This window comes from Hypanus sabinus, chromosome 14, assembly GCF_030144855.1.
Source record: "Hypanus sabinus isolate sHypSab1 chromosome 14, sHypSab1.hap1, whole genome shotgun sequence".
Taxonomy (NCBI): domain Eukaryota; kingdom Metazoa; phylum Chordata; class Chondrichthyes; order Myliobatiformes; family Dasyatidae; genus Hypanus; species Hypanus sabinus.
In genome coordinates this window covers 73,839,222-73,858,790 of record NC_082719.1, presented here as the reverse complement: position 1 = coordinate 73,858,790, position 19,569 = coordinate 73,839,222, and the positions used below count along the sequence as shown (strand labels likewise).

The 19,569-nt window shown below is 38.4% G+C and overlaps 1 protein-coding gene across 2 annotated transcripts in view; it reads left to right on the top strand.

The window, feature by feature from the left end:
• parp8 (poly (ADP-ribose) polymerase family, member 8) overlaps positions 1–19,569 on the top strand; it is a 369,781-nt gene that overhangs the window by 198,217 nt on the left and 151,995 nt on the right. For both annotated transcript variants that reach the window (XM_059989438.1, XM_059989439.1), the window contains exon 7: positions 1,325–1,419. In XM_059989438.1, the coding sequence (XP_059845421.1) occupies positions 1,325–1,419 (95 nt within the window). The remainder of the gene's footprint in view (positions 1–1,324; positions 1,420–19,569) is intronic.

Here is a 19,569-nt window from a genome sequence, read left to right as displayed (position 1 = left end):
GATGGAATCAAATCCATTCTGATATCAAGAAGGACAAGATGCTACTGCGTACAATTATATTGGAAATATGTCACAGTGAAGATCTTCCACTGTTTCTGTTGATGAATGGAATCAACACTTATTTTAAGAGTTGTTCATCAGTCACTGGGAGGAGGTGGTTGAGGAGGATCTAGTGATGATTTTGCCTGTGGGTGACTATGACAGGATCTGTACACTGCAGTCTCTGCAAACAGATTTATCCCCTTTCAATTATCACATTTCCAGGGTTCCCTGCCATATCCTCCTATCCCCAGACTTAGGAAATGAGGCTGTAAATTAATGACTTACATTCCTCTTTGCCAAGTTTTTGAATTTCAGCAGGGCTACTACCATCTGCTCCTGAAGCCTTGTTGTTTTCCACTTGGCATCTGGCCTTTTCAACTCTTGCTGGTCTTATCATTCTGGGCAGATTAACAGTAGATCATTAGTTGAAAAGTGACTTGAGAGATCCTCAGGCTGTGAAAGGAGCAATTGAAACACAATATTGTTAACAGGTGCCCCAGGTGACTTGTTTATCTATTCGATTCTGGTTATACAGGCATGTATTGCTTTTTCCTTTGTAGGTTGATTTGCCAATAGAAAACACTGAATAAGTCATTGGCCTGAAATATAAACTTTTACTTTCCTCTTTGCAAATGCTGTCTAATTTGTCTTTACTTGAGATGTCCATCATCCACAGTTTTGCACTTTTCCTGGTATGGTTTCTCATTTTGCCTCCTCTTTTTGTATTCTCTTGACTGTGTTAGATGAGCCAGTTAAATGGGCACAGGTGAATACAATGCTGGACATCTTCCTGGCTTCACCTCTCACTATCTAGCTCTCCTCATTTCCCTTTCCCCACCTTTTTGTTCTAGCATCTTCCCCCTTCCTTTTCAGTCCTGAAGAAGTGTCTTGGCCCAAAACATTGACTGCTCATTTCTACAGATACTGCCTGACCTGTTGAGTTTTTACATTTTTTGTATATTCCTGGCTGAGGTGCTTCACTCCCGACATTCTGTGAGTTCCTATGTAACAGGTATGCTGCCAGTAACTATTTTAAACTTCCAGAAGCTGGACAAGAGCTATAGGCAATAATTATGAAGGGAGGTCTCTTCTGGATTAAACAGGAAACACACTTAAGCATCCACAGTATTACTGAAAGAAAAATTGTTGGGTTGTTAAAGAATGAAATACTCTAGATAGACTTTTGAAATTAGAAACAATCTGTCTTCTCAGTGGAAAGTTTTAATTTGTCACAATGTATACTGTTAAGTGCACACTCACTAAATTGTGATTACAATTTCAGGGAAACTATGATGGTGAACTTCATAAGCATCCACAGCTCGAAGCTGACCTGGCAGCCGTGAGAGAGATCTATGGACCTGCCGCAGTATCCCTCAGGTACACTACCCTAACAGGGTCTTTGCTTAAGAATGATCAGCCCTACATTAAAGGTCATGGGAATGTTCTCAACTTGTGCTATTTTAAAATCCGTTCACTTCTTCTACTCATCTTTGGAAGTCTGAAATTACTCCAGTGACCAGTTTCCAGTATCTCATCAACTTTGAGGGAAAGATCGATAGAGGAACCAGAATGGTGAATTTTAGTTTCAAAATCTCTTTGTAAGATAAATAAAAAAAATAGGAAATAAGCAAGAAGAATGCTGACTTCTGAGAGCATCAATGTATTGGATTTATCTATTGCTGCTTGTTGACTGCAGTTTATCCTCGTGAACTATTATAGATAAATTGCTGAGTAGATGGTTTATACATGTCAAGATCACTTTTAATAGTGCCAAAATGAATGAATGTTCTAAGTGTTGAAAATTGCAGTGTAGGGACAATGGTGATATCTCTGTTTTCTATTACACTCTTTGTGGCTATTGTTCTCCCATGTTGTCAGGCAAGATGATGTCATAATGGAAGTTTTCAGACTACAAGAATACAGTAAGCTGTTCCAGAGGATATCATGATGACTGTTTGATTTACATTGTTTATGCTCACAGCCAAGCTCTTGACCCTTCCCCACACCAGGGTAATCCTAACATTTGTAAACCTCGGTGCCTTGCCATCTGGTCCATGTAACTCCTGTGGCTCCCTCATCTGAGCTCATTCATGAATTTAAAGAAGTAAAGCCAGAATTTTAAAGCTTGGTTTTTTTTCTGGTTTCAACAGAGGAACACATTGTAATTCTTCAATATAATCTAACAATACCCAGATAAGGAGATAAAAATTCGATAGCTTCCCCATTTTCAACGTGATTCCTCCATTTATTATAGAAGGTTAGAACTAAAATATAAACCTTAAATAATTTTAAAAGAATTTTAAAAGGGCAGACATAAACAAAACAACTCGCTGGTTTATGGTGTTAAGGTCTGCTGCATCGCTTTTCTCCGAGTTCTCCGACTTGGGAATCGGCAACAAACTCTTCGTCACCAGTGAGAGAAAGAGAGGGAGAGTGTGACCTAAGTACCCACTCCCTTTAAAAAATTCTTTCTATAAAGTAATATTAAAAATATTACTTATTTTATTATTAATTTATTATTTGAAATATTTCCATTTCATTTCATCTGCTTGATAATTTAGGTACTCCGAAGCGTTTGACTCTGTTCAGAAATGCTTGGAAGTATTTGAAAGAAATTGGCATTTGTTTCAAACTAATGTATTATTTTCTCATGTTAAGTCTATTCAAATATTTATATTTGTTTAATTACTTTTCATGATTTTAAAATAATACTGAATGTCTCAAAAACTGGGTGTTCTTTAGAAGACTGTTCTACATAAGTACAGGGCATAGTTTGACACAGTTAATTTCATTTGCTTAGATTGTATATAGTCTTGATTTGGTGATCGCAAAAGTTGTGTTTTATAATATGGGAAGCTCTTTTAAGGCACAGTGTATTATCATACAAAATTTTCCTGGCTGTCTCCATATTCATCCTGGGAAGTTTTTCAAAGACAAGTTTATCATTTTATCCCAAAGTTATTGGGGCTTATTTGCTATCTGCAACATCAGCCTTATTATGAAATTTTTGAATTTAATTGACTATGTCTGAAAATTAGAACAAATTTGTACATAAATTTCCCTTAGGATGTTAAATTAGAAGCCATTCTCATTTATGATTGCAATTGGCATCTTTATGTGAACAGATGAACAAGCAGTACTTTTGGAATCAATGATTTAGTTTGGCTTTGGGAATGTCCCTTTCAGCCTTTGCAGTTCCCATCAATCAGCAAGTAAATTCTGTGATCTCTGTCCATATCATTGGATCAACTTTACAATGGCACAAATTTTCCAGCTTTGCTTTGCAACGAGTTTAAGTTTTAGGATCCAACCCTTGGATTTCTTCAAATATGTACCATCTGCAAATTGATCAAGTAGTTCAAGGTCACATGGAACAGGGAGAGTTTATCAAAAATGCTGCAGACTTTTGAAGAAAAGTATTTTACTGACATTAGGGTCCCTAAAGGGCTGAACATTTGTCTTGAGCAACAGCCACAAAATGCTGGAGGAACTCTTTTGGTCAGGCAACATCTATGGAGAAGAATAAATAGTTGACATTTTGGGTTGAGGCCCTTCATTAGGACAGGAAAGGAAGAGGGCAAGAAGCCTGCATAATGCCCTGGTTATGATTTCTACTGCTAATGCTGTAGGGTATTTCGTTTCATAGCTTTCTGTAAAAACAGTGTGTCCTGCTGGTAGAATGTTCTGTTTTTGGCTAAAGATAATGGGCTATGATGTTCAACATAGAAATTTTGTGTCAGCCAATCAGGATGATAGAATTAGGAGAAGATTCTAGAGAGAGCTGGGTGGAGAGTGGTTTGTGATGGACAGTGGTGGGGTTTGTGGTCTTTTTGGCGGGAGACACAGAGAAGGTTGGGAGAGACGGCCATGGGATTCAATTCAACGGGAAGACACAATTTCAAGGAGTGCTTTATAAGATGAAGAAGTCCAAGAGACAAAGTTTTACCAGTGATTGGTGATGAGAATCCAGCGCCATGAGTAACCATCATACACAGCTTTTGGACAATATGAGTGATGCACCATCAATAACTCACACTGAGACGTAAGGCGAGATATCGGCTTTTATTGACTGGAAGAAGGAACCAGGAGTGAGTGTCTATCATACAATGTCTTGGAGACTGAGGCCGAGCGTCAGGCCGCAGATCTCCTTTATATAGGGGCCTGTGGGAGGAGCCACAGGAGCAGTCAGCAGGGGCGTGTCCCGACAGGCACATAGTTCACCACAATGAGTTCCAACATAATGTGCACATTTAAGCTGGTTAACTATGATGGGCCCTTTTTTTTTTTCTTTCTTTTAATAACTGTTTGAAATTAGTGAATACACTTTCTTTATAATTATATGTGGCTATTTCTTGCCAACCAGAAATTGTGTCTGGGGAGCATTTAGACAGCATTCACTGTAGTCAGGTCTCCATTAACCAGAACATCCCAACTTTTTTGTCTGATTTATGATTTATAACCCCAAATCTTACCATGCCTTGATGTATATTGCTTATAAAAGGAAACCTTCTCACCGCTGAGTCACGAAGCTGTTAGCAGAGTTGGCTGATGAGCCATGTTTGCATATGAGCCCGGTGAGGGGACCTCACCTGAATAGAAATGGGGAGAGGGGAAGCTGGCAGGTGATAGGTGTGAGCAGGTGAGGGGTAGGTGGGTGGGTTGGGAGAGGAGGGATAAAGTAAGAAGCTGAAGGGGTTGGTGAAAGAAGTGAAGGGCTGAAGAAGAAGGAAGCTAATCAGAGAGAAGGGTGGAGCATGGAAGAAAGGGAAAGAGGAGGGCAACCAAAGAAAGTTGATGGGCAGTTTGGGAGAAGAGAAGGGGTGAGAAGGTAACCGGGATGGGGAGTGGAAAAATAGAGGAGGAGGGAGGGAGGAAAAATTACTGAAAGTTAGAGAAATCACTGTCCGTGGCATCAGGTGGAGGCGACCTAGACTGAATATGAGGTGTTGCTCCCGCTCCCTGAGAGTGGCCTCATCAAAGCAGGAAAGGAGGCCATGTACAGATATGTCAGAATGGGATATCAAATTGAAATCGGTAGCCACCAAGATTGTATCCTTTGCAACAGACAGAGCAACAGAGCTTGATATTTCACTTAAAATTTTGATGTTGTGGTAACCCCATTGTTTCATACAACCCCCATAATGTGTATAGAATTTGAATAAAGTTACCATTGAGAAATGCCATGACAGGCCCAGCATGGGATAGCCAACCAGGAAATATGAATGTGTTGAATAGTAATTTTTTTTAATCCATTGGTTGTTTAAGGCTGTTTGTATGCAGGACTTATAAGTGAATGTTGAGGCTGAAGGGGGCAATAAAACAAGTGTGAAGTACAGAACAGAGCAAAGGCGATTAGAAGAGCACAAAGTGGCAATGAAATAAACAAGCAATTTATCAGCCTCCCTTTAGCATAGGAAGCTCAACCAGAATAAATCCTGTCGGAGATGAACAGTCCATTAGTGCATGGCAGTTCATTTGAATCATTCAAGAGTGATTAACAATGATTAACAGAATCCCAGTAATCAGATCACAATACAAGGTGGAAAATTAAATGAAATGGCCCAAAGGCATAAATCTAGATTCTAGTCTGCCTCTACGCTTTCATTTGGATGAAGGATGTAAAACATTATCAAATCTCACTTACTTAAACATAAAAGAAGCGATTCATCCTGTGCAGGCCACCAACACAGGCAATCCCATTTGTCACATTTCCCTAATACCCCGCTGTCTTATCTTGCTATAGCCCTGTAATATATTCTGTCCCATCTGGTCATCTCTCCTTTGATCCTTTGCCATTAAGGGGTAAATTACAACAGCTAATTAATATAGAACACTACAGCACAGCACAGGCCCCTCAGCCCACATTATTGTGCTGACTTTTTAACCTACTCAAAGATCACTCTAACTCTTCTCTCCTATAGAGCCTTCCATTTTACTGTCATACATTTGCCTATCTCAGACTTTCTTAAATGTCCCTAAGAATCTGCCTCTACCACCACCCGACAGGTCATTCCACATACTCACCACTCTCTGTGTAATACTTGCCTCTGATATCCCCCTATACCTTGCTAAGTCATCTAATAATTGTACCCCCTGGTATTCGTCATTCACCTCCTCCCCCTCCGGGAAAAAAGTCTCTGGCTATCCACTTGATCTAGGCCTTTTATCATCTTGTACACCTCTACCAAGTCACCTCTCATCCTCCTTTGTTGTAAAGAGAGAAGTTCTACCTCATTCAATCTACCAGCATATGTCTTACAATTTGGTAGGAACTAGAACGCTATAGCTTAAATTCACACAGATACTGGGCAAGTGTACAGTATCCACATAGACCATCACTTCTTATACTACCACCTTAGCAGTGTGAACTAGAAATTTTGTAAATCTTGTAATCTTTGACTTGAAGATCTTGTACATCCTATTTTAAGGTAACTTCTTTTTCCTACTTCTAATATTTGTATATCTGTGCACTTGAAATGCTACAATGAGACTGTAATTTCCTTTGGGATAAATAAAATATCTATTTATCTAGCTTACACCCAAGATCAGGATAAAACCTAAGTCATTTGAATCGTCAGCTATCTCATGAACTGCCTCAATACATTGTTATTTTGCTTTATGCTCTTTACAGATGCTAACTGATCCAGGGATTACTTTCACTTCATGCTTTTCTTTAAAGTTATCAATACTTGCTGTATTCATTTCTTAATTTTTTAATATTTCCCAATTTAAGCTCTGCTTAGTGCACACAATGATCTGATATCCCTATCTGTTGCCTTAAAAAAGTAACAGCCAATCTGCTCGCTGCTTGCACACCTAGAAAAGTTGCATTTTATCTGCTAATTTTCAGTTGTCATGGACGTGAATGAAAAAATGTGTTATTATTTCTGTATCTGATTGGAGATTAGACTGTCATTATAAAATGAGGAATTATCTGATATTGTCAACTGATACACTGGATGTGTGCTGAAGTTTTCTGCAAAGGACTGCACACAGCATGAAACAACAGTATGCTCACAGCTAGCTCAGCTTGTATCTTGAAATAATTGATTTTCAACAATACTTTGGAGATCATTATTGAAGATACATTTCATTCAGGATATACTGAATTATTTATGAGACTACCATGTTATTGATATCACTTTGATAATTATGGAAATAATATTGATTTGTATGTGTATGTATAAATAATTTGATTAACACTTAGTACTAAAGATATTCATTTTGTAACTTTGTCCAATTCTATTCATGTAATATAAACTAACCCAACTATGCTCCATGAACTGATCTCCACATCTGGGCTTTTGTGTCTCCCTGACTGTCTTCACTCTACTGTTGACAGATCTGTTTTAGACCTGCTCTCTGGAATTCCTTCTATGAAGCTCTCTGCAGTTGTGCTTTTCTCTCCTCCATGACTCCCCTTAAGCCTAATTGCTTTGACCGAGATTTTATAGTTATCTGATCTTGCACCCCTTACAGTCTGTTATTCTGTCATCTAATGTGCATATTTCTGTATATTCATGCGAAACACCTTGGACTGTACTATGCTTAAAGACGGCAAATAATACATTATTTTGATTGTTTCAAAGGTTCAAAGGTTTCAAAGGTACATTTAATGGCAGAAATATATACAATATACATCCTGAAACTCTTCTTCCTCGCAACCAACAGAGGAGTGCCCCAAAGACTGAATGACAGTTAAATGTTAGAACCACAAAGCCCCCCCAGCTCCCCCTCCCACACTTAAGCAGCAGCAAAGCAACGATCCCCCCTCCCCAGCAAAAACAGCATCGGCACCCCCCCCCCCATGGAGCACTCAAGCATGCAGCAAAGCATCAATAAAGACACAGACTTGCAGTACCGCAAAGACTACTCGTTCACCCAGTAATTCGACATACCACAGGATCTATCTCTCCTTAATAAGGTAAAAAGAGGTGTCCCCGCTTCACAGCGATAGGGGAGACATAACGAACAACTCACTGCTTTATGATGTTGAAAGTCACTTTTTCCAAGCTCTGTGCCCAAAGAACTCGGGTCTCTGGGCACTCAGCCAGCAGCCAGCTCACTGCATTTGATCTTCCTTGTACTCCCACGACACACCAGTTTCCTGTGGAGACACTGACCTCAAGTCCGCCCACCTCCAGAGCCATGACATCCCAGAACCCTAAAGGTGCACTGATCTTCTAGGCCTTGGTATATCAAATAGCAGCCAGTCGTGAAACCCCAACAGCAGGTCCCATTCCCGCAAAGAACCAACGTCAGCGTGTAACGCCAGGTCAGGGTCTTCAAAAGAACCCTGAAAGGGAAAGATAGAGATATTAAAGATAGGAATAGAGCTGTTTCCGAAGATGCAAGCAAAGGAGTCACAATTTGTCATCATTGTCCTCTCAAGCTCCACCCAATGTAAGTGATGCGTTAACAAATTTTTATTGAATAAAGGAAAATAATGCAATGAAGGACAAAGGAAATGCTTCAAAATCAGCTGGAAGAAATCCAACACCACATCTAAGAAATAGGAAGACATTGCACTCAATAGGTACACCAGCAGGAAATCTGTTCAAGAGGGAGCTGCACTGGATAAGAGCAATCCCGCTGTGCTGCACAGAACAAGTAGCGACTGCTGAAGTAGAGACTGAACAACCAAGAGACCCAATCACTGAACAGACTGATCGCTGACACCACAGAGTTCACAATACACCAGAATATGTGGATCCCAGATCAGCCTCCACTGCCACCTGAGGACTCACCATAGACAACCCCTCAGAAGAACATCATACTCAACATGAGTGATTGCACAACTACTACTTTATGTAATAGGAAACCATTTTTTTTCCCACTGTCAAGTCTGAGTGAAAGCATTTTTTGATCTAACCTTGATGGTTCTATTTTATAAGAATATATCCATGTTATAGAATTAACCTTAGTGATCAATTGCATTCTCATTCTGTAAGAGTGGATTGTATTGTCAGAAAATAATTGCACTCCACATACAACTTTGTATTTGCCCTTTAAGTTTTGTTGCAAGCTCAGATACATTTGCTTATCAGTGCAGTTATCCAAATATTAACGTGCATATTGGACTTTTTCCCCATTTGAAGTAGATCAGCCTTCCTTGAATTTGATACTTTAGTAAGAAATTAGCTTAATTGTAAGTTCCTGGAACTGTTGAGTCCAGATGGCCACTGTAATTTAATGATTGTTGTAATGAAAGAATTCACAGGTTGTGATTTATATGAAGAATACTTATAATACATATTGTATAAAGCTTCCATTATAATTTAAATGCTGTTAATGCATACTGGATTATAAGCCCAAGCATTCAGAATCCATTTGCAGATTTCTTAAAAACAACTTGGAGAAATTGATATTCATTACATCTTTTTGTGATTGGCAGTGCAGTGTTTGAAAACTTCAGTTTGTTTTAATACAGTTTTGGTAGACCAACATCAAACACTTGAAGCAGATGGGATGGTGTTTAGATACGGTTATCACATAATTGATTATTTGACAAAACTGAAGGCCAAAGACAAAAGGAGAAATTATGAAATTATTTTCTTTAAATGACTAATGGATTAGAAAAGATGAAAAAATTGGTGAACAGTTGCTCCTAAGGTTGAAATGAAATGTGGTTTGGGCTTGGAGGGACAATGTAATGGCTACTGTTGTGTGTGATCCTTATTACTGACTTAGACATGGGAACACAGGACATGATTTCAAAGCACACAACCATCAGAAAGCAGGAACAAAGGCATTAAGAGACCTTAGGAGAAACAAAGATAGATTGGTGCAATAAGTAGAAGTTAGGCATTTGAAATTTATCACAACAGAGGTCCATCTTGGGAGGTAGAATAAGGAGAGATAATATAAATTAAGTGGCTTGGTAGAACAAAGGGAATGGAGGATATAAATATATATCTTTTAAATTAGCAGGACAAGTTAAGAAGGTTAGACTACTTTTGAGTCTATTGAATTCAATGGAAGGAAAGATACTGTACATAAATATTCTGAAATATTTTGTGTGCTTTTTCTCAAAATAAAATGCTTTTTTTTGCACTTTCCAAGAAGTGCAGTTACCCAGGACTGAGAGGCTGTAACTGTAAATCCATTTGAAAATGTAATTACCTAATGCAGTTACATGTGTTGCAACAGTACATTTTCCCTAAGTCTAGATTTGGCTCTTCAAATAAATTTCTTATTCAATTAAATTATAAGAAAATAACTATAAAAATAAATGATTGAGCTTGAATAAGGTGTAAATAGAGGTTGCTAGAAGCTGAAATTCGGGTATTAAATGTAAGCAATTTATGAAAAGTTCATCTACTGAAAAAAGTAAACTGTAAATAACATACGGCTTAGAAATATCAAAGTACAAAATGAGACTATTCTGCTATAAGCTGCTTAAAACAGTTAGAGTTATAGAGTCACTCAGCATGGAAATGAGCTCTTTTGTCCAACTAGTCCACGCCGACTAAGGTTCCCACCCCTTTGTTCACTTCTGGTCCATGCATTCTAAAGTGTTCTTTTTGATGTGTAAATATGTTTTAAATGTTAAGATGCCTTTTCTAACTGATAAATAAAATCAGTTTAACATCCCAATGTGGGTGGACTGGATAGGAAGGGAATATTAAAAGAATAAACCTGTAAACCATCTAATCCACTGGAGAGAAGTTCAGTGTCTTCCAAGATGCTCAACTTTTTTGACTGATTATAAATGAAAGTGATTCTCACACTTAATGGTGAAGTTACATTTTTATCAAAGAACCTTTGATAGGCTCTGCTGGGAGTCTATTGCTATGATAGAGCTCAGAGCAGATTCCCAGATATAGTGGGCAGTATGAAGGACAGTGATTATTTCAATGCAAGTGTTGGGAAATGTGGCAATTTCATTACTTAAGTGAGAAATAGAACATAGAACAGTGCAGTACAGGAACAGGCCCTTCAGCCCAAATATTGAGCCGAACTAATTAAATTAGTAATCATATTTCTAATCTCTTCTGCCTACACATTGCCATATCCTCCTTTTCTCCTCACAGTCATCTGCCGATCTAAACATCTCCTGAAAGTCTCTAAAGTTTCTGCATCTACCACTACGCCACGCAGTGTGTTTCAGGCACCCACCACTCTCACTGTGTACAAGAAACTTGCTCCTCACATCTCCTTTGAAATTACCCCCTCTCACCTGAAATGCATACTCTCTGGTATTAGATACTTAAAACTTGGGAAAAAGATAGTGTTTAAATGCAAATAGCACTCTTAAGACACATTTTAAAACACACAGGATTCCTATCTTAAGCATTTCCAAATCATGAACCATTTCTAAAACACAAAGGATCTCTCAAACACAAAGGATTCCTAAAACACAGGTACAATTCCTAAAAAAAAGACATACCACAATGCAGATGAACAAGTCATCCATTGCAGAAACTGAAGCTGGAAGAATGGATTCTAGCTCACTCCATGTCTCTTGATGTTCTTGACCCTATTCCTAATAAGCCTGAAGAGCTCTCTACATTTACACCATTTTCTTCCATTTGATTGACTTCAAGTGTATATGATATTTCCTCAGATATTCTTTTAACAGAAATGGTCTAAAAACATTTTTGGAGACATCGTTCCATAATCAATGCTGTAAATGCTGTGAAGCTAGCTTCTTTGAGTTCATAAAACCTTCCAACTATGAACACCTCAGTTATTTGATATGCTAGAGGATGTTATCCCTCTAGGCTACAAGCTTCCTTGAACTAAGCAACTTAAGAGTCAGCGTGTGTGTTTGAAAAATAACCCAAGTTAAACATCACTTTGTCTTATATTACATCTCTCCACCAGTTAGCCTCGTGGCATGAGCCGGCAAATCTGAGCTACAATAAGACCATGTTTGCAAAGCTGCTCTGTAGACAAAATTTGTTCTAACTTCAAACTAATTAGTGCTTGCCTTTTACCTGTTAAGGACTGAAGACTCTATGAACAGAAACCAAACAAACTTGGGTAGAGGTTTAGTTACATTTTGTTTTTATCTTAGAAGTGGTAGATGCTGTATTTAGAAAGCTACGATTCTATGCGGTGGCCTAGGACAGTGAATGTCCATCACAACCATATGCTTTCTTAACCACCCTATCAACCCGTGTAGCCACTTTCAGTGAGCTGCATATGAACTTAGACTCCAAGATTCCTCTGCTCATCAGCAGTGCCCTTAATAGTGTACTGTCTCTTTGCACTTCATAATTGGCCAGATAAAAATCCATCTATCATTTCTCGGCACACAGCTGCAAGTGAATACAATGGAATATATCCCATTGTGTTCTTTGCCAGGCTTTTACACTATCCACAACACCACCAATGTTTATATCATCTGCAAACTTACTAACACACTCATCGACATTTTCATCCAAGTCATTTATATACATCACAAACAGCAGAGGTCTCATTAATGACATGTCCTCCAGCTAAAATAAGACCCTTCGATTTCAAAGATACGTTTGCTTTCTTTGACAGGAAGATGAAAGTTACTATTGTAACTTCACTTCTATTTACTTAATATAATTTTATACTATATTAAAATTACAGGAGTCAGTTTGGCTTATTCAGCTTGTACTGTTCCAAAGATTTTGTTCATTTCGTATCCCTTGCACAAAGCCCAAACTCTGCTCACTATGAATCACACCCAAGACAGGAAATAGAGAACCTTTGTTTTTAATGGTCCTGATAAATCTTAACCCGCCTCTCTGCCATTGATTGTAAATTGCAAGTAGCAAATTAAGTCCTCACTAACAAAGCAAAATCTGCTTTTATCAATACTCTTGCATTGCAGTTAGCTTCGCCCTTTACACACTGTGCATGAACTCACTACAAAACCTATCAGAACTGACTTATTAATACTGCCCAAGCTTTTACACCACTCCCCCACACCCAAACACACAATCACTATTCACATAACTGGTTTTCTACATGTTCCTGTGAGCTTTCGGAAAGATTGCCCAGCTGAAAAATAGCCACATGTGTTCATCAGCTTGGCTTATGATGTGAGGGATAGATGCACACTTTAGAAATAGATGCACAAGTTTAGATACACATTGACGTTAAATCTTCAGGGCTTTCCCAAACACAACTGCTCTCACCAGCTTTGAAAAATTGCCCAGTCAAGATCATGTCTAGTGGCCTTAAGTGTCACAAAACCATTGGCACGACATTGTAGATAATTATCAGGATATGTAACAATGTTCCATAATCAGCCAGTTTTACATTTAATTTTATGATTAAACAAATAAGTTTTGGAAGCTTGACAAAGAAACCTTGCTTCGGGCTAAAATTCTGATTTTGGACTTTGCTGTGAGTTAATATCTTCACAATCTCATTTTGACCTGTCTGCTTCCCTGAGTTGGTACAGTAATTGGGTTTCCTTGGACTCAGCTTCTACTCTGCAAGCTTCTGGTGTGGATGCACCCATGCTTGCCATTGACTTTCAGTCTCCATGCTATTACCTAGCACTCAGCTGCTCCCCGCTTGGGCTCTACCTTTCTACTTGAGCATTATGCTTTGCAAAGGGTAACTGCATTTTAACTAGTTTCTCAGTTACTGGACAAATAGATTCATAAAGTTCCTTACTGATAACAATATTAATAAACTATATGATTTTAATTGAGTTCAAAATGATCATTTGTGATACATACCTCAAATACTGTATTCCAGCAAAATATTGTTGAAATTTGTCAGTTTCTAATGAAGTTGTTTACAATAGACATTGATGGAATGATGAAATTTTAAATTCAGAAATAATATGGTCTACACAGAGCCGACATTGCCAGTGAAACGTGGCAGGAGGAAGTTTTGTGGTCACAATGACTTACTGATGAAAAGTGGATAAATGAACGTGGCCATGCATATGTAAATTAATCTACTTCTGATCTCAGCTACACCAGAATAAGATTTTTAACAATTTATTCCCAATGCTGTTGGTCTTTTAGATAAGACGAACAACCAGCCGATCTGGTACGAAAGACAGTGTGAAGTAGCTAGAGTGGAGGAAAAAAGTAAGTGTCAAGACGATCTAAGGAAGAAAATGCCAGAATGCAGATACACATCAAATAAGCTATATCAAAAATAAACCTTGGGAGTAAGCTTTTATTTCATATTCAGCTACTTGGGAGGACAGATGAAAAGCTTATTATTGCAGGGTGTACAATATATGAAGAGCCCACTTAAAAGCGTATGCTGTCAGTTCTTTATCACCAGAAATGTATTAATGGAGCTTGGTATCAGTGCAATTGCAGCATTTTTTTATTGCTGTTATGCCACTGCTGTTTCATCAATGAGACGTAATTTGCAATCTATGATTCAAGAGCAGTGCTGTAACTTGGCAATAATGTTCTAATGAAATTCCCGAGAACTGGTCTCAGCACTTTTGCATTCAAATTTGAGGTATACATCTTCAACTAGTGAAAGTCAGCATTTAAAACAATTTAAAACTTGACCCAAAACAGGAGTGTGTGGGCCACGGCAGTCAAATCTCAGACATGAGATCTCAGGCATGGCACCTGATGATGATGATGAATTGATCTACCAGAAACCCTTTTGAACTTTCTGAATTTGGAGTGGCATCCTTTCCTAGAAATGTATGCAAAAATAAATCATCTCAAGCACTTCAGTTTTTTACTGATAAAATCCCGAAGAAATAATCAGAGATAGTTTCGGCACTTTTGCAATCAAATGAGAGGTGGTATATCTTCAAGTAGTGTAAGGAAGCATTTAAGCAATTTACTTCGCCCACCAGAAACCTTCTAAACTCTTTTTGGAATTTGGAGTTGCATCCTTTCCTAAAAAAATATGCAAAGGGTATAATAATGTCATCCACTTCCTTTTTTAACCATTAAGTATTATCCATCAAATGAGCACAGTACAACATGGACAGTCCAAGCATGTCTCTCGGAGCAGTTTTATTCTTGTGCTCAAAGTAGTCAGCATTATTGAACATTTTGCGGTTAATCTGCTTTAGATTTCCAACATAATAATAACGGAAAACCCCATATTTCTTATAAAATAATTTTTGGAGTTTACTTTTTAATAAATAAAATTCCTCTCAAGTAATTTCTACTTTCAAGCCACAGCAAAGAATGATGACAACAGTAACTTTTTTTTATATTACTGGATCCTGTGTTTTTTTTTTAATAAGATCCTTAAACTGAGCACTATGATCCAGGCACAGTTCGATGGGACTAGGCAGAATACAGTAATAGTCTGGCACAGACTAGCTGGGCAGAAGGGCCGGCTTTTGTGCTGTAGTGCTCTATAACTCTACGACTCTAAGACATTAAAATGTAAATTCCCAAGAAAACAATTATTCTGTCTTACTTTTTAGAGTCGTAGAATTGTGACAAATTTAATTTATGTGATCAGAAATAGAAAATAAGTGGATGTCAAGCCATTATGTCCAATAGTCATTTGAATTATTTTCCTGGGCTACTTCATGCCCGTATTTCTTTCACCTTCTTTGACAGCCAACAAAACCAACTTTTGATGCTCTGCCTTGTACCTGTCCTAATGGACCATATTTCCCTAAGTGAAAGGTCTCGGGAAGCTTGCAGGGCTGATATCGTACACAAAGATGAAAGACCTGGACATTCTGTAACGCACCCATCAGGGATTTCCCAAGTGTGTTCCAATGCTGGACTCAAGGTAGAATTCAGCAGCAGAATGCTGGTTCAGCAGCAATCAAGCCAGGCAAACCGCCAATCGATCCAGATTATACATGATGTACGGTTAACAATTCAGGCTGATGACTTTTTTGACTAACCCAACATTGTCAACCTAATATTGATGTCATTTACACTTTATCTGTAGAGAACTTACTAAAACTGGCTTTAACTCACAGGTATTTGCTTTGAAATTATTTTTCGCTGTTTTGTTTTGCAGATGAGTACTGATCTCAGTACATTTTCTCATGCTAATTCAAGCTGAGTTTTAATACGATCAAAGGAACTTAAGTAGCTTCATCTTAAATCCTTCAGATTTGCATGCCATCTGTTGAAATATCTGATTTGCAGGTTAAGAGCAACACATACAAAATGGTGGAGGAACTCAGCAGGTTAGGCAGCATCCATAGAAATGAACGAACAGTCGACGTTTCAGGCCAAGGCCCTTCTTCAGTTAATGACTAAAAAGTTTTCTATTAAATCAGAAACAAATTATCAGTGGAATTCATAGGTGAAGCATTTGTAGACTAATTAAAGTCTAACTTGTTTGGATAGGATGGTGAGATCTGTAAACTGAAGAGAGATTGTGTTGGCATACAATTCCTCCAACCTATGGCATGAACGTTGATTTCTTCAACTTCCAATAAATCCCCCCCCCATTCCCACTTGGTGAATTTCCCAGTCTGACCTCTTACCTCTTCCCCTCACTTGCCTGTCACCTCTTCCTAATGCCCCTCCCTGTCCCTTTCTCCCACAGTCCACTCTCTTGTTCTATCAGATTCCTTCTTCTCCTGCCTTTTGCCTTTTCCATCTATCACCTCCCAGCTTCTTACTTCATGCCCCAGATGCACCATCAATAACTCTCGGAGACGTGAGTTGAGATAGGCTTTTATTAGCTGGAAGAAAGCACTGTCAGCAGCAAGAGCCCACCACACAACATCCTGGAGACTGAGGGAGGAGCAGTGCCTCCAATCGCCTTTATACAGGGGTCTGTGGGAGGAGCCACAGGAGCAGTCAGCAGCGGGGCGTATCCAGACTGGTATATGTTGTTCACCACAGACCCTCTCCCCCATCGACCTGGCTGCACCTGTCTAGCTTGTCCTCATTCCCCTTCCCCCAACCACTATACTGGCATGTTCCCCCTTCCTTTCCAGTCCTGATGAAGGATCTTAGCTCGAAACACCAACTCAGTTCCCCCAGTATTTTGTGTGTTTTACTCTGTATTTCCAGTATCTGCAGAATTGCATGTGTTTATACAGTTTAAATATTAATCTTCAATCAGCAGAAAATCCATGGAAAATAAGTCCAGTTTATCCAGTCTCTCCCAATTACTGAAGGTTTCCAATCTAAGCCACACACTAGTGAATCTCCTCTTCACCGTTTCCAGCACCATCGTATCCTTTCTACAATGATGTTCAGAAAATATTGGGAAGGAGGTTGTAGATTAGTGGAGTTGAAATGCTGTGCAAACGCTACAGTGGTGGAAGGGGAGGAGGAAGTTCACCATTGGAATTCGTTCAGGAAGGTGACAACTATAACCTATTTAACACATTTACCCATCTCTACTCTCAGATCCAGCCTCATACTAACAACTGTAATCTCCTGAAATCAGTATTTCTTACTGTGCTACAGGTTCTTGGCAGCTAGAGCACTATTTGCATGAGGAACAACCCTTTATATCTGAATGTAGATAATGCCCAAAATATACAGTCTCCTCTCAGCAAAGAAAAACTTTACCACTCCGTTCAGGCATCCTTTGCAGAGTGGAAATTATAGGGTTAACAAATAAGAATGTTGGATGGAAGAGAATGAGCTGTACTGGTAGTAAGCATTTGCTTGCTCAATCACTTTCTCCTTACACCAGTCTGCTGTCTCACAACAGTTTTTCTGATTCTTCCCCAGACTTTTGAAATGTAAAGGTGAGAAAGCAACAAAATTGGCTGATATCCCATTACTCAGTGAATAAACATAATATTATAGAACAGGGGTGGTGAACTGTTTTGACTGCGTGCCAAAATTTGCAATAGTCTTCTGAAAAATTATCTTGCTTGCCAAGGTAATTTTGAGTGGAGATTGTCATTGATTAATATATTAGTAACAATAAGGATAAAGGATGAGTCTTGTTACTTATTTATGTGTATTTATTGTCCTACTATTAATAAAAGTATAAAATAGACAAACAAATGAATATAGCATTTTATAAAGCCTGTTTAAAATTATTAATTTTAATCTTTGAAAAAGACAACTGAAAAATATCTTAATTTCTATATAGCACTGCTATTGTGCCTCAAACAAAGTTTGAACATGTTTGTTTCTTTGCTTGTGTATCTAACATAAGCTGAAAAGGCTAAATGCAATGGTTTACTAATATGAATAAAATATGTTTATTACAAAGAGTAAGTATTTGTGGGGCACTGCTGTCAGGCAGTAAAAACAGTTGTTGCTTTAATTGGCAGTAAATATAATCATAATGTATTTTTCTATTATGAATTGAGTTTAAAGAATTGAGGGGCAGCAATGCCTGTTGCATGCCAACAAAATTGTTGTGTGTGGCATTTTGGGCATGCTTGCCATTGCTTCTCCACCCCTGAATATAACATAAAGCAATAGAGCATAAGAACAGGCTCTTTGACCCACAATGCTATGCCAAACTAATTAAGCTAAAAATGCCTAATTACACTCATCCCTGATGCCTACACAGGGTACATATTCTTCCTTTCTCTGCATATTCATGCGCCTTTCTAAAACTCTCTTAAATGTTTTTGTCTGTAACCACCCTCATTTACACATTCCAGGTGCACAACAATCTGGATAAAACTTGACTTCAATATCTCACACTGAATTAGCAATAGAGAGCATGCAAGTGTAGAGGCTGAAAAGTTAACAGATGGATTTAATGCAAGAGGAATAAGAAGAACATAGAAGAAGACTATTGTCTAATTGGAGAATGGCTGCAGATGAGTGAAGTGCAGTGGTATCACAAAAGTTAGCAGATAAGTTGTTAGGAAAACAAATGACACAAGATGGATGGAGTTTAGAAATATCAAATTCCTGCTGTATCATTGCAGAGGGTACTAATGAGGAAATACCTGGAGTTCAGCTTTGGTACCATTATTTAGGAAACGATGTATTGCCATTGCACATAATCTAAAAAAAAACCCACTTGGCTCGTGTTTCAGATGGGAAGGTTGATATACTGCAAGTGGCTGAAGAAATTAGATCCATGCTGTCTGGAATTCAGAAAAATGATCTTGTTGAAGCATATAAAATCATTAGGCATGACAGGGTGGATTTTGAAATGTTTTCACTGGTGTAAGAATCTCAAGAAGGACGCATTAAAAGATTAAGTAGTAGTTACTGAAAGTGAGATGTTAAGAATTGTGTTCTTGTAATAGCTGGAAAATCTTTGGAATTCTTTTCTCCAAAGTGCTCCAGGAGCTGACTTATTGGGCTATTTAAAGAGGAAGTTTATGAAGGATGGGAGAATTGAGGGTCAAAGGGGCAAGTACAGAAGGGGAAATTATATTAGAAAGGCAGGGCACAATTGAGTGACCATAAGGCTTACTCCTGTATTTTTATCTTGTTATATTCAGCCAGCTACAGTCACATGAGTGTCGGGGAAGGGTTGGAAAACATCCTTGCCCAGAGGAAGAAAACTAAAAGGTTATTGGTCCAGGTTGATGGCTGAGTATCTGATGAAACCTCTTGCACCCTTTTGTGCATTCCTGCGGTGACAAAGAATTGGCCCAAGAACAAAATCCATGTCAGTATAGACTTTTATGCTAATGTGTATGTGAGGGAGTTTATACCAGCACACTTTCTTGTACAGGGTTCTTTCTGG